Genomic DNA, 16,703 nt, shown 5'->3' on the forward strand with positions numbered 1-16,703 from the left:
TACCCAAACAGCCACCTCCATACTGACCACTCATGGCACATTGCAAAAGAAGGGGTACATGAGATTTTAAGAACCAGTTATGATGGGTAGAGTTTTGGGGAAGGTCATCAAAAAAGACATGACCTTCAATTGACCTATGAGCTGGACCAGGAGTCAGAGGTTCCTTGTTCCCTCCCCTGTCTTTCAAATATGGGTTCTGTCTGCCTTTCCTACTACCAGGAGCTGCTCCAAGGAAATAGTCTTGACATAGTGCTGTGGTAATGAGAACACCTGCCTGGTGTGCATGGTTGAGCCCAGTTAAGGCTTCTGTAGAAATTTTTTAATATTTGGAAGGTGTGTAGGGGATTAACTAGTCTTGTTGATACCTGAGACAAGCCTTGTCTCTAAATTCCCTTTGCTTATTAAACCTGCCACCTCCCAATCTGGAGTAGCCTGCCTCTCTTTGCCCTTTGAGTAAGAAAGAGGCAGCAGTTTCAGATTTCACCCAGGAATAAGAAGCTCCCGAGGGGGTTATGAAATAGCAGAAATTAAAGGGAAATTAGCAAGTATTTTGAACTGAATGAATATGGAAAAAAAATCAGAATTTGTTGTATACCATTACAGTTAGCGCTTAAAGGGAAATGTATAACACAATATGAGTGTATTTTAAAAAAAAAAGATCTGAAATCAATGAACTGAGTTTTCATCTTTTTTTAAAAGACTTTTATTTATTCATTTGACAGAGAGATGGAAAGCACAGGCAAAGAGAGAAGCAGGCAGAGGGAAGAGAAGCAGGCTTCTGAGCAGGAAGCCCATTGTGGGGCTTGATTCCAAGACTCTGAGATCATGACCTGAGCCAAAGGCAAATGCTTAACAAACTGAGCCACCCAGGTGCCCCTGAACTGAGCATTCATCTTAAGAAACTAGAAAAAGAAGAAGACATTAAAATATAATTAAGGAGAAGAATGAAAAAGATATATCAATTGAAGCAGAAATTAATAAAATAGAAAACATAGGCCATAGATGATTTTTTATAAAAAAAAGTAAATTCAATGAAAAAAAGTTTCATCAAGAAGAAAAATGAACTTTTTCTTCTAAACCAAACTAATTAGGAAAAGAAGACAAAAATTAACAATGTCAAGAATGAGAGAAGTTGCATTGATACAAATCCTTGAGATATTAAAATGATAATAACAAAATATTTCTTCCAAGATGAAGAAAAAATAAGGACTTTCACTCTCACCACTTTCTTTTATTGTTTACTAGAGGGTCTATCTAGTCTATGAAATCTAGCAAGGAAAGGAAATAAAAATTATCCAGAAAGGAAAAAATGAAAGTGTTTTTATTTGCAGATGACATGATTATCTGTGTAAAAAATCCAATGGAATACACACACACACATAAACAAAGTACTAGAAAAGGTAAGTGTTTCAGGATTTAAGGTTATTATAAAAAATATTATAATTCTATATACCATCAAGAGACATTTGGAGATTAAAATTACAAATGATAACAATACCATCTCCAGTAGAATAAAACATATGAAATATATTGTGATAATCTAAAAAAAATATGTGAAACATCTATATAGAGAAAATGATAAAATATTGCTTAGAGAAATGAAAGAACACTTCAGTAAATGGAGAGATATATCTTGTTTATTAGTTGAACAAATCAGTATTTTTTAAATTACAATTTTACCCAATTTTTTTCTAAAAGATTCAATATAATCACATTTAAAATTTCAACAGTTCGCTCATTTGTTTTTAGAAATTAATAAGCTGATTCAAAAGTTAACATGGAAATACAAAGACATAGATTAACCAAACTTGGAAAAGAACAACGTTGAAGAATTATCACTGCATGATTTTGAGAAACTGCAACATTCATAGTCATATTGTAAAAATATATAAGGAGATCAATGGAACAGAATAGAGAGACAGAAATAGGCCCATGCATGTTTGGGTAACTGATTGTTGACAAAAGTGCAAATGTAATGTAGTGAAAAAAGGATAGTCTTTTCAACAAATGTTGCTAAATCAATTGAATATCCATATGCAAAATAAATATAACAATAAAGAGAGAGAGAACTTTAGTACATGACTTAGACTAATACATGACTCAAAAACAAATACATAACCCAAAATAAGTTCTAGATTTCCATGCCATGTAAAACCTGGAAATATAAAATATCTATAAGAAAATACAGGAGAAAATTTTGTGACTTTGAGTTTGGCAACAAGTTCTTAGGAACACCAGTTAAAAACACGAAAATGGCTTTTATCAAAATTTAAAACTGCTTTTCCAGAGAATGAAAAGTCAAACCATAAACTGAAAAACAAAAACAAAAAAGATCAAAGGACATCTGATAAAGGACTTTTACCCGACATATGCAAAGGGCTCTCAAAATGTAACAATAAAAAACATACAACTCAAAACTTCTCAGAAGAGTTGTACATTACGTTATCAAGGAAAATATGTAGATAGTATATAAGCAATAGAAGTAGATAAAAAGACCTCAAGATTATTTCTTCACTTACGAAATGCAAGTTAAACCACAGCAATATACCACCATACACCTATGATAATGGTTATAATTACAAGACTCACCATACCAAGTGTTAGAAAGGATAGGTGGGATTGGAACATTCATACTCTGCTGGTAGAAATATCAAATGGAAAAACTTTGGAAAATAATTTGACAATTTCTCAAATAGCTGAACATACACCTATTGAGTGATCCTGACATTAAACTCCTAAGCATTTACCCAACAGAAATGCCATGTATATACAAAGACTTGCGCTCAAATGTTTCTAGCACCTTTATTTGTGATAGACAAATACTGAAAACAACCAAATGGTTATCAACAGGTAATTTATCAACAAAATGGGGTATATTCATACAATGGAATAATACTCAACATTTAAAAGGAATGAAAGAATTGATGCAAGCAAGAAGATGGATGAATCTCAAAATGATTATGCTAAGACCAAAAATAAACAAAAAGGCATACTGTTTGACTTCATTCAGGTAAAATGCTACAAAACACAAACCGAAAGCAGATTGGTGGTTGTCCAAGGAGAAGGCATGAGGGAGGGGCAAGATAAAAGTCAGAGGGATGATGGAAATGTTCACTATCCTAATTGTGGTAGTGATTTCAAGAGGACATGTTCATATATATGAAAACTTAACTATTGTGTACTTTAAATAGGTTCAGTTTGTTATATGCCGATTAAACCTCAATGAACATGTTAATAAAAGAGAAAATCTCTTGTCTTCCTAGGAACAAAACAGGTTTCTCTTTAAAACAAAAAAAAGTCTGTGCTAGATTATGTGCAACAAAATAAAAAGGCTTCCTTTAAAGTAGAATAACCTGTGAAGGGAGGTAGGGAATAGAAATACTGGAAATAAAGGAATGCTTCTAATTCCATCTGTTTCTATTCATCTTTATTTCCATACCTGGCTCAATTTGTTCTTTAACTGAATGCGCTCATATTTTGTCCTTGTATGTTTCCACATTAGCACAGCACAACAGAGTTGAGAAGAAATCTACAAATGGTGTGTATTTCAGATAAACAAACAAACAAAAAACTATTTTTGCCTCAGGCCCGTGATTCTAACAAATACTATTCTGAAGGGGTAAGGCATTGAAGCTGTCCTTTGATAGAGAAAGGGTGAAGAAATATAGATTCTGAAACTAATAATGAATTGTGATTAATTGACTGGCAAGATCATTCAGTTTGTAACTACGTCCTGGGACATCCCTGTTGCCCCAAAATGTGATGATGTGGCATAGGTGGGTGTGTTGTGTGTGCACGTGTGTAATCTGGAGAAAGACCACAATTTAGAAGACCAACAAAGGGTAGCTTTTAACATTGAGAACACAAGTTTCTGGATCCCAGTATGGCCTTTCCCCTTTTCTGTTCCTTCATGGGCTCTGTTGACATGCATATTTCCCCTTTTCCTCTCTCTGCCTGTGGTTGGGCCAGTTCTCCAAGTTCCTTCGATCTCCTATGTGGTTTAGGAGGGTGAGGGGAAGGTGGTACTGAGGTAGAGGATTGAGTACAAAGGGCTCCTAAGACTTACAGAAGAGTAAGGCTTTAAACTAAAAAAGGCAACAAGGATTGAAGGGCTGGCAGGGAAACTTGGGACAGCCTAGGTGAAAAACAGAGAGACAGACAGAATCCAAATTTCTGCTATCAAGGTGCCAGGCAGCTGGAAGCCCAGGCTCTCTGCTAAGAAGTTCTGCAGTCAACTAACAACACACAGTTTTCAGGGCTCTCATGGTTTGCACCTAGTGACGAAAAGCAACTTAAATTCCAGAAGAGAACACTCCCTCTTTTCTTCCACAGTCTTTGGCTTCATGGTGCTCTCAATAGATTCGCTTTCTTCTGACATATACTGAATGCACTTAAAATGCAGTTGTCAGCAAAAACAGCTCCTCTTTGTAAATATGCACAGCTGCCTGAAGGATAGACGTAGGAAACAGGACCCTGGAGTCTAAACCTGCAAGTGGGGAAGGGGAAAAAGGAGGGGGGGGGAAGTATTTACTGCCACCTTGTCTCAAAATTTAACATTGTCTTAAAGTTTCAAACCAGTAATAAATGTGGAAGGAAAACTCCAGAGAAGGTCTGAATGGCTGGCTACAAGGGCAAGTCTCTGTGTGACAGAGGTGGAGAAGGAGGTGTTCAGAAGTTCCCCAAGCTTCTCCCTGGCAAGAAGAGGACGTTGTACTAAAATGTGAAGGCGGGGCAGCCCGGGTGGCTCAGCGGTTTAGCGCCGCCTTCAGCCCAGGGTGTGATCCTGGAGTCCCGGAATCGAGTCCCACATCAAGCTCCCAGCATAAAGCCTGCTTCTCCCTCTGCCTGCGTCTCTGCCTCTCTCTCTGTGTCTCACATGAATAAATAAATAAAATCTTTAAAAAATAAAATAAAATGTGGAGGCAACTTCGCGAGCATAGAAACTTACAAGTGAGGCATCAAAGGAGAGCCGTCCTCCCAGAGCCATGAGCTGCTGGGATTCCTCAGAGACAACCCCATCCAGAATGGGAAATTGGAATGGGAACTTGCTTGCTGGATGAATTCCTGTGGGGAGGAAAGTTTATCTAAAGTGATGATAAAGTCCAGGTGATTGTTTTAGACTAGATTCAGAAAACTAAAGAACTGAAAGAGATCTTTGACATGTTTTCCGTGGTTTTACAAAAATGTTTACTGAAGCCTAGAGATACTATGTAATCTCTCTACCCAAGGTCATGCACATAACTGGCAACCAGATGAGGCTAGAAAATAAGTATTCTGACTCTCAAACATGTACTCCTCTACCAAGGATGCAAACCTCATTAATTTCCCTATAAGGCACTACTCCAGCCTTAAATACAACCATAAAAACTCACCAGATCCTCTGTGCTATTAATTATCAGCATCTGGGCATCCAAAGACAAGCAGTTCTCCTGGCTTTTTTCCCAATTAAATGGGCCAGAGGAAAATAGGTAACAGTTTTCTTCATGCCAGAGCCAGTCCTGGGGACAATGACCTAGAAAGTATAGCATATCTAATCAGTGATTGAGGCTTGCATAAAAATATTTCTACAATTCTTTATTTTTTTAATTTTTATTTACTTATGATAGTCACAGAGAGAGAGAGAGAGAGAGAGAGAGAGAGAGAGAGAGAGAGAGGCAGACATAGGCAGAAGGAGAAGCAGGCTCCATGCACCGGGAGCCCGACGTGGGATTCGATCCCGGGTCTCCAGGATTGCGCCCTGGGCCAAAGGCAGGCGCTAAACCGCTGCGCCACCCAGGGATCCCTCTACAATTCTTAAATCAATTCTCCGCTCAGGACTGTGACATGCATATCATCTCTTCTTAATTAGAATTATATCCAGACTCTTCAAAGATGTCCATAGACCTATAGTCTTTATTTCTCTTAAGGTATTCTTATTTTAGTAAACTAAGTTAAAAACAAAACTTGAGCTGAGATGTAACTTCAGAATCTGATCTATTTTTTAAAATCACATTTGGAATAATGGAAGTAAGAGCTCAGGTAATGGATATGTCATAGCCACACTGCAATTAAAAAGTATGCTTGGGGTGCCAGGCTGGCTCAGTCAGTGGACTGTGTGACTCTTAATCTTGGGGTTGTATATTTGAACCCCACACTGGGTGTAGAATTACTTATAAATAAAATCTGGGGCCCCTGGATGGCTCAGTCAGTTAAGTGACCTACTCTTGATTTTGGCTCAGGTCATGATCTCAGGGTCCTGGGATGGAGCCCCTTGGGCTCCTTGCTCAGTGGGGAGTTTGCTTCAGGATTCTCTCTCCCTCTGCCTTACCCCCCACTGCCTTCTCTTATTACTGCACACTTTCTCTAAAATAATAAATAAATCTTTTAAAAGGAGAAATAGAATATTTTAAAAAGAAGTATGTTTATGTTATTTTAAAACTTTAGGTTTTCAAATAATGAATTTTGGCTCAAATATCGTGCTTCCTGTTTCTAGACATGTGCTGTCCAATAGATAACCATATGTGGTACTCAAATTACCTGTGTTTCTTTTTTTAATTAAAAAAAATATTTTTCGGTCAACTTTACTCCCAAGTCCCAAAAGTGGAGCTTGAACTTATGACCTCAGGATCAAGAATCTCATGCTCCACTGACTGAACCAGGCTGGGGCCCTTTTTAATTTTTTTTTAATGAATACAACATTACTATGTGCCAAAAACTGTTGGCAATACTTTACACACATGAACTCATTTAATCTTCGTAACAAGACAATGAAATAAGTTTCATTCATTTTCTTCATTTGGCAAATAGAGGAAATGGGAATGAGAAAGAACCTTGGCAGCCTTGCTCTTGCATCCATGTGTTTAATCACAACATGGCATTAACTCTCAAACTTCCGAGTTTGAATCAACTGGAGAAATATTTTTTTGGTGGCCTTCAAGACATTTTGATACAGAATCTCCTGGCAAACCTGGATACTGCCATTTTTTTTTTAAAAAAGCTACTTGAATGATAATGTTGTACTTCAAAGGTTGACAACCAGCATGAATTTCAGTGCTAAATGTTAAGTTCCTGAGTGTGAAGACTCTGCACCTTTCTAGCTTGACTATCTCCTACAAACTATGTTCTGTAACTTCTCAGAGTCTCTCTCTCTCTTCATATATACACTATGGACCACAGACTTGTTAGTAAGAAAGATAAAACTTGCCTCAAACTTGAGAAAACTGGTTTATTTTATTCCATGTGGTATTTTATTATTAATGTGTTTGAGAATCTTCTCAAAGCTGCTTGATGAAAAGCAGTACTTTACTTGCTATCTCTACTGATTGGTCTTTATCTGACATTGTCAAGGAATGGAACATGTTACCGGGATAATTGCCAGTGAAAAACATATTACTTAATATTTTTGATTGGTTGCCCATGCCTGGAATCTGTGGGAGATGGTCCTGACATAGATTTAATCTCATACAACTGAATAAAAAAAACCTGTTTTACCACCCCATCTGGGGAATAAATCATTGGTTGATATGTAGCTATGTCTGCTTATGTAAACATGCCTCTCCTTAATAGATAAATTCCTTCCTTAACATTTTTTTGGAGATGGTGTATTCCTTTATCTCCTCTATTGCTCCATCCTTAATAAAGACATTAAATACAGGTTTCACCCTTGCTAAAAATCAGTTTATCTAAAAATCTCTGCTTCTTTTGGAAATTTAAATAACCTTGTAAGTATTGAAGGAATTTGTTAACTCCCAAAACTTCATAAAAAAAAAAACTACCTATCATTATTATCATCATTTAACCACTCTGGCTATTAACTTTTTTCATCTATAAAATAAAGAACTGTGGGTATTTGTGAACTGTTATTATATAACCCTTATTCAAATAAATTACAAGGTTGAGATTAAATGAGATGTTCAAGCAATAAGCCGGAGAAATCTCTGTTTATTAGTGGCAGTTAGTTACTAATGCTGAGAATAGGGCGCTCATTCATACACCTCCAACAAAGCAATGCATCTCTGAGAATAATTCCATTTCACATCCCTTAAATCCCATGATAAAAAGCATATGCTTAATTTGATTACATGTTGTACAAAGACTAAATGACACAGATAACTATGTAATAACATGAGAGTGCACATCAACCATCCCCTTCTTATAGATGCTACTATTTCTACCTGCCTCCTAGATTCTGAGATCAACTCAATTCTTCTTATATAAACTGAATTCCTGGGCCCTTCATATTCCTTTCTTATCTCAAGTATCTACCCAACACTTCCAAGTCAGCCTACATCTATTGATTCAATTTAAAATCCATGTTGCACACTTTAAGAAATAGTGTTATAAAATAATGTTAATATAGAGCTTCCCAGGGACAAAGGAGACCCTGTAGGAAAAGAAACCAATGATTAAGATACATTGGAATGGAAAGAAGAAAGAATCCATGGCAAAGGGCAAGGGTAGAAAAACTCTTGCAGAAAAATCTCAAAGCTAGAATTTTAAAAATAAAGAAGTTCTTGTAAGCAAAGAAAATTTAAATCCACCAAAAAGTGTGCTTAATTAAATCAGCCATCTCAAGAATTTAGCAGAAATAAAGGTGAGGGTGACAAAAATAGAAAAAATCTGGTGTTGAACATTATGAATATATGTCAATATGCCAATTTCATGCCTAGAGTCATTTTCAAAATAGAAGTAAGATTAACAGAGAAGTTTCCACTACTTCTTTTCACTTTCCATCCCCCATACCTGAAAAGTTTGCTGCTTTCCTCAGAGCATCTTGGAGATTCAGGTTCTGGTGATGAAGTTCCATCTGTTTTTTTGATTTTTCATCAAGCTTCTGGGTCAGGGTTTCTATTGTTTTTTTGAGTTCCCTTTCTGACTCCTGGGAAGTTTTTTCTGCCTGCTGCTGTGCTAAGATTTGTCCCTCCAGTATAATTTCCTGGTGAGTAAGGTTTGCTTGTTGTTTCTTTAGGAGATTAGACACCTGTGATACTAAATCATAGCTGAAATAAGAACTCCATTACCAATCCCGAACAAAAATCCCTCCACTGGATTTTGAGGAAATTGAAGAATTAAATCAAGTAAGCTCTTTTGACAACAGATAAACTACTGGAACATGACCCAAATTTACTCAGAAATTATGCATTTGAAAGTTATTTGATATTCCTGCAGTATTTTTTTAAATGTCAGAAACTGTCACACTTTTGATTAAAAATAAAACAAAACAGGATTTTACTTGTTATTGATAATTACAGACAAGTTTAAGAGCAATCATAAGATAAGTAGTATATCAATGGCATCCATAAGATAAGTAGTATTTCAATGACATCAAGTTTAAAAGTAATCATAAGATAAGTAGTATATCAATGGCATCACTGATGTCAGCCAGACTCAGTGACTATTAATAGGAGTTGTCTTTAATGATTTACTCTATTTTTCTCTTTATTCCTCTGCTCTCTATCCTTCCAGACTTCCTATTTTTATTTAAAAACTGTGATACCCCTTTTGTGAGACACTTCCCACAGAATTATTTTAAGTTGCTATGTCACAACAATTTCAAGCATTTTTTTCTTAGGTGGTTGTTTTTTTTGGTTTTGTTTTGTTTTTCCCCACAGCACATTTTAGGAAGGGTGGAGATGAAATAAAGTTTGTGAAATCCAACAGGCAACTAAAGTTAAAGGTCAAATGTCTCAGTTCTAGAAGCTTGATGATTCAGTACAAAACAGTCCCCTCGGCTTGAAGGCCAGATCTGAGCCTGTTGTAAAGTGATTCTTCTCACAGGAAGACTCATCCAGTCATTGAGTCTAGGGTACTTCTCCTAGTTATTAGGGAAGACCCTAAGTGTTAACAGATTGAGAAAATAAGTGGTTGTTGATCTTAACCAATAACTGAGAAACAATAGCACTTCAAAGGCCTTAACCATCTAGATTCTAGATATAACTCAAATCTACAACCTAAATACATGGGCAGATTAGATGGATGATCAATACTATTTTCATTCCTTCTTGGCCACTTGCATCCTTCTTATCACTTCTTTTTCTCTTAACATTCTTTTCTAAATGGCTATATTATAAATTTGAATTACAGTTACTTTAAATGTTTTATTTATTAAGATGCTGTTTTTGATTCTCAACTTTAAATTGCTATTTAATCATCTCTATTAAAACTCGATGTGAACTATATAATGTTTCTTTTCCTTTTGGGTTTCTCAGGGGACCTTGTGGCTTAGTAGCTTCAAATTATTTTCTTTCTCATCATTCTAGGATTTCAACAGACTTTTCCATGAAGTTATAACAACAAAACAAAACAAAAACTCATCATTACTAAATTTCATTCCATGTCCCAGTCAACTTGAGGGACAAACACAATATACTTATTCATCCTCTCACTCATTCCAAAAAGTTTGCCTAAAATGTATCTAAATCAAGGTTGTTGGTAGTTGTTATTAAACCAATTAATAAGCCATGTTTGTAAGTTCTCACTTTTTCCTTCATCATGTCCCTGTTCCAGTACTTACATTGCATTGCCAGTAAAATAAGAGTCACCAGTAATCCCAAGCAAAGGATCCCTAGTGTCACAGCAGCAGGGCACCACCACCGAGAAGAAAGAAAATGAAGACCTAGAGTGACAGAGAATGGAATCAGAAAGACATAAAATATGTAAGCAGGTCATCAAACAATTCTTTAGAAACTTGTACTTTGCATTTCTTACCTCTACTCCTGCTAAGGGCTCTGTAAATAATTCATTGTCCATATTTATAGATGAAAAATACAAAGAAGTTAAATAATTTACCCATGGCCATACGACTGACACAATTTAAGAGCCAGGATTCACTCCCAGATATGTGATGTTAAGTATCTGATTCTAAAGCTTACACTTTATCTACTCTCCCCATAATGACTCTCCAAGAAACTCTCAGTCCAGCTTGGTTGGACCAACTTTATCCACAGAGGACAGAGCCTGATACTTTTAATATAGCCTATGTGTGTGCATGTATACACACACACACACAGTCTCACACAGTGTGTTTTATAAGTATCATACCATAAAAGAATGTTGGCCACCAAGCAAATAAGCTTTAATCAGTTAATTAACAGATTTCCTCAAAGAATTATAATTTTGTGCTTTCAGTTTTAATTCTGCTAAAATTATATCTTGGAACTGAAATTATTACCAAAGAAAAATAGGGATGAAACTTCAATATTCATTGGTCTCATATTAATGTCATGTCCTATACTCATACCAGCTGTGGCCATTGTTGTTACAGGAGTAAAATTCACCATTATTATAGAAACATGTAGTCATGTAGCTCACAGCTTTCCCACTACAGAAGCACAGATATTTTGGTTCAATAGGAAAATATCTCTATAATCTATGTGGACTCCTCACCCTGTGCAATAAACAAATAAGGCACTGGTAGTATTATCCTCCATATGCAGATAAAGAAACCCAAAGTCTCAGTGAATAGTATAAGATCACATAGATGTTAAGATCCAAACATAGGTCTTTAACCCAACTGTCAGTAACTGCATGGCTTGGAGCATTATATCACAAAATTTCCAGTGAGAATGTGTAATGATCCAAATCAATCAACAGTCAAATATATTCACAGAGTTCTCATTATGTCAAAAGAACTTCTGTTAGACTCTAAAGATTGACAGAATAGAAATTTTAACAGGAAGAAATACAGCTCATTCACAAATTCAAAAGTTATTAAGCTCCTAGAGTGTATGTGGCAAGTTGACAGAGAAGTAGAAGATAGTTGTGTCTTTTGCAAATAATTGCCTAATCCTAGCTCGGGGGTAGATACCTGTGTAAGTCTGTCAACAAGTATTTTCTTCCATTCTAGACCATGAATGTATATCTACCGCTCTTGAGTGAAGAAATTCCTGAATTTTTAGAAGAAAAACACAGTATCTGCACCTATGAAAGGGAGGCATATGCTCCCATTTTCTATAGGACACCTTTGGTCCCATTTCTTTGGTAGGTAGAGACCATTAATCCAACCTCTGCTCCCATTAGTGATTTTCTGATCAGTAAGCAATTGAATTGGAGTGGCTGGGTGGCTCAGTCGGTTGAGTGTCTGCTTTTGGCTCAGGTCAGGATCTCAGGATCAAGCCCTTTGTCAGGCTCCCTACTCAATGGGGAGCTTGCTTCTCCCTCTCTTCCCCATTCCTGCTCTCTACTGATCTTTGTCACTGTCTTGGTTTCTCTCTCTCTCTCAAATAAATAAGAAATTTAAAAATATATATATATAATTATTTTTAAAACAGCAGTTGGATTCTTTGCAGTAGTAGACTGATCTAATCAGATTCTGAGAGATTTAGCTTCATAATTGCAGTAAAATTCAGGCACTCAATATTTACAACATGAATAAGGCATGAATGAATGAATGGATGAATGAACAAAATCTACTATGAATTTGGATGTCGATCTATAGATGGCAGTACTGTTTCATACCAAGTTCAGTTTAACAGCTCAAATGTTAAATTATTCCATGTTCACACTTATTTTCCCTACCAAGATAAATTCTATCTTGTTTATGGAAATATGACCTGGGATTTTTTTCTTTTAAGTCTTATTTACTTAAGGAATCTCTACACCCCATGATGGGCTTGAACTCGTGATCCTGAAGCGCAAGAGTCACATACTCCTCTGACTGAACAGGCCGAGCACCCCTGACCTGTAATTTCTTTATTCACATTCCTGAGAATACTTGTGTGACTTTCGCTATTTATATTTTGTTCCTTTCTCTCAGAATGAATATAAGATAAAGGACAATGTATTTAGACTATCTGCAGAATTGGGATTATGAATTAATTTATATTTAATTAGTTTAACTTACTGCATATATCAAACAAACATAATAGATTTTAAAATGCTATTAAATGAACAGCATTTAGTCTGCTTGGGATAATTCACAAAATATATCCAGTTTTTGCGATGGCTGAGAACACTATTATAAAAATTAGCATCGTATATACTGGGTGAATTCAACATTTCTTTAACCTTCTGGTGGATTGGGTTTTTAATAAATGGGAGGTTGTGATACAATTCTAGCTCTACTACTCACTAGCTGCATAGAAATTAATGGTTTTGTTAATTCTCCTGATTCCCCCAATTAGTCTCTATGAAAGGGAGATTATAATAGTCCTAATCTCAAGGTGTAAAGATTCAGAGAAATAATGCATATAAAGTGAATAGCATAGAATGTAGCCTATGATAAATGTTCAATAAAAGTTATCAGAATCTACTATGTCATCATTCATACCAAGTTAGTTCGATCAGGGCATCATCATCATCACATCACCATTATATCTGAATTGGTTTTTTTAAAAGTAAATGTTATTAATTCTACAATATTTTTCCATCCCCTGGTGTTTCAGCTTTCTAATCCTATATTCAGTTAATTTGCATTTTTAAGCTAATCCTAGAAATCTGTCCCTGTGCACATTCACCCCCTCCTAGTACCTTTAGCTTTCTTTCCATTTGGCTTCTGATCAGGTTTATCCTTCATAGTCTTGCTCTTGAAGTCATCAAAAGTCATTTCCAAATTCATTCCAAGAATGAGAAAGTGAAGCAGTCAAGCACTTCTCAAAAGTAAAATTCTGTGAGCTCCTACTGGAGTGTTTAAATAGCTACACTTATCTAATAGAAGAATGACTCAATCAGTAGGAGGAAGAAGAGGCTTTGCTTCATACTGGGAAGTTGTCTGACGCAAATTCTTGGGTTATGTCTATCGTAGGTGGGGAAAGTGGTGATTCTGCTAGTATTTCAGAATGTTTCACTAGATACTTTATGAAAGGGAAAACTATTTTCTGTGAGCATTAGAGGAGAGGCTTTGTAGCCTCTCTTCGGATGAGGAAACAAACTCAAAAGAGTAAGTCACACTAAATTTATACAAGACTACGCATTTTTAAACCATATTACTTAATTCCAGTGTCCATATTTCTTTATTTCATTCACTGTAGCAGACTGTCTCTATACTGTGGCTTTCATAAATCTCATATTTTCCTTTTAATTTTGACTGTTTAAATTGACAATAGATTAGAAATTTTGGAGTTAGTCTTATATGACTCATCTCCAGCCATTGTGACATGGGTAATTTTAGAACTTAATTAGTACTTTTTCACACAGTGTCAGTATAACATAGCAGGAAAGAGAAATTTGGAGCCAGGTGGAGCTAGTTTCAAATCTTTCTTTTGCTAGTACACTTAGTCTATAATCTTGGGGAATACTTAATATGCTGCACCTACTTCTTTGTCTATAAATTGGGACATTGGAATGTCCACTGGATACTGTTGATAACATTGCTATAGGGATTCATTTGAACTATTGAGTGAAAATGCTTAGTGTTCTACTTCAAACATAAGAACTAAATAAATGATGGTTATTAATATTAGTAGTAGTAATATTCAGCACAATTGTATTACCCATCAAAGGATACATTTTACACATAATTGACTGGAGTCTCAAAGAGTCTTTGGGGAGCTCCTCATAAGGATGCCTATATGAATTCATTGATAGATTTCTCACCTATTCCCACCCCCCCACACACACAGCCTCCTAACCAGAGAAGAAATATCTCATTGCAGTTATATATGCTCTTTTAAAAAATTCTTATCTATTAGAGATATTTTCTGAAGTATCTGAATACTTCAGATACAGATATTATCTGAAGTATTATGGGGAAGTGATATGATATCTGAAATTTGCCTTCAAATACACCAGGAAAAATAAATAAATAAAAGAGGGGATACATAAAAGAACATTGAAGAAAAATATATAAATAAAATTTCTAGGAAACTATTAAGGAAGATCACTGATATTGACAACCTAATTAGGATTTCATTTCCCTCCTTCTTCCTGGATTATTTGTATTACCTTTTTCTTTGCAGAGTGTCTGAGACCAAATTGAAAATCGTTCCTCTGTCATTTAAAGTTTTACTCTATGGGGCACCTGGGTAGCTCAGCTGGTTAAGCGTGGGACTCTTGATTTTGGTTCAGGTTATGATCTTAGGGGCATAATCTCAGGGTCGTGAGATGGAGCACTCTGTTGGGCTCTGCACAGAGTGTGTGGAACCTGCTTAAAGATTTTCTCTTTTCTTCTCCCCCTGCCCTTCCCCGCTCACTCACTCTCTCTCAATAAATTAATTAATTAATTAATATTAAAAATAAAATAATGTTTTACTGCATGATACAGTTCACACAAAAAAACTAAGTCTGTAGCAAATATATCCTAGTCAGGGACACCTGTGTGGCTCAGTGGTTGAGCATCTGTCTTTGGGTCAGGGCATGATCCTGGAGTCCCAGGGTCGAGTCCTGCATTGGGCTCTTTGCATGGAGCCTGCTTCTCCTCCCTCTGCCTTTGGTTCTGCCTCTCTCTGTGTCTCTCATAAAAAAATAAATAAAATCTTTAAGATATATACATATATATATACCTTATATATATAATACTCATTATATATATATATATATATATATATATAATCTTCCTAATCAAATCAACTTGTAATATTGCTACTTACCTTTATCACTCAAGCCCCACCCCATCTCCCTTGACTGTGAGTGCCAGGAAGCAAGATTGCTTCCTGCATTCAGCATGTTGAGTTCCACATAAATAGAATCTCAGGAAATGGGTTTTAATAATGAATTAATAAATACTGAAATTATGTCACAATGAAGAGGACACTTTATCATTCCCCATAGTGACTCAATTATTTTGTATGTCATCAATTTTCTAGTGGATTAAGATGTGTTACAGAAGTATACTTGTTGACCTGACACATTTTTCTTGTGAGCACATCACTTCCTAGTAACCTTTTATGGATTGTCCTAGGAAGAAGTGTCTTGGAAGAAAATATATGACTATACCTAAAACACCCAAAGACACATACACAGCACAAGAAAGAACTACATTCTTTAGAGAAGGCCTAAGAGTGAGCTAGATCGCTCAGACTTCAAATATTCACTTTCATACCCCACCCATGAAACCCAGGAGAGCATAATTATCCATTGTGCTTTTGGGTCCACATTCATAAGCAGTCTAGGACCTGGTGCTGAACTCTACAAATCCTGTACTCCCTTCAAATATAATTTATTTTTTGTTCTTTAAAAAATCCTCTGTACTTAACTTCTACAGGTAGGATTGCCATTATCAGTACCCCCCCATTTTATATATTCAAATAGTGCACTCTATTGATTTTAAATTCCATTAAAGTTATTTCATCTCTCCAAACAAATTACAAGCTCTTTGGGATTTTTTTTTATGATAGACACACACACAGAGAGAGAGAGAGAGAGAGAGAGAGAGAGAAAGAGAGAGAGAGAGAGGCAGAGACACAGGCAGAGGGATAAGCAGGCTCCCCATAGGGAGCCCGATGCAGGACTCGATTTCGGGACTCCAGGATAGTGTCCCAGGCCAAAGGCAAGGCGCCAAACCGCTAAGCCACCCAGGGATCCCCACAAGCTCTTTAAAAGTAAGGATAGACTAATTCTTTCCTATCACCCTGGCTTACCATATACATTGCAATATTCTGTAATATTCTGTAAACAGTGAGCAGTTAACACTTGAGATTCTTAACTATTAAGACATCATCAGAATAAGCTGTGTTTTAAAGATACAAAGAAATTTAATTGTTTTTTTTTAATTTTGAGAGGGTGAAGCTAAAGCTCAAAAAATATAAATGATTTACTAAACATCTCTTCTCTATCTGATGCCAGATAAA

The 16,703-nt window shown here is 35.9% G+C and overlaps 1 protein-coding gene across 1 annotated transcript; it reads right to left on the reverse strand.

The window, feature by feature from the left end:
- Positions 1-1,625: 1,625 nt before the first annotated feature.
- OLR1 (oxidized low density lipoprotein receptor 1) lies at positions 1,626-13,557 on the reverse strand. Its single transcript, XM_055336722.1, has 6 exons — positions 13,447-13,557; positions 10,493-10,594; positions 8,722-8,967; positions 5,373-5,512; positions 4,949-5,064; positions 1,626-4,486 (listed from the first exon to the last, which is right to left on the reverse strand). Exons 1-6 carry the CDS (start codon positions 13,532-13,534, stop codon positions 4,342-4,344), a joined length of 837 nt encoding a protein of 278 aa, XP_055192697.1. The 5' UTR covers positions 13,535-13,557; the 3' UTR covers positions 1,626-4,341.
- Positions 13,558-16,703: the final 3,146 nt, after the last annotated feature.

This window comes from Nyctereutes procyonoides, unplaced genomic scaffold, assembly GCF_905146905.1.
Source record: "Nyctereutes procyonoides isolate TBG_1078 unplaced genomic scaffold, NYPRO_anot_genome, whole genome shotgun sequence".
Taxonomy (NCBI): domain Eukaryota; kingdom Metazoa; phylum Chordata; class Mammalia; order Carnivora; family Canidae; genus Nyctereutes; species Nyctereutes procyonoides.

Bases quoted from the DNA above. Each gene is read 5' to 3' on its own strand.
- OLR1 (XM_055336722.1), bottom strand. From the start codon at position 13,534: ATGAATTTGGAAATGACTTTTGATGACTTCAAGAGCAAGACTATGAAG. The intron at 8,968-10,492 runs GTAAGTACTGGA...GCTATGATTTAG, and splicing joins TATTTTACTGGCAATGCAAT to TATCACAGGTGTCTAATCTC. The intron at 5,065-5,372 runs GTGAGTTTTTAT...TCCTCCCCACAG, and splicing joins TTAATAGCACAGAGGATCTG to GAATTCATCCAGCAAGCAAG.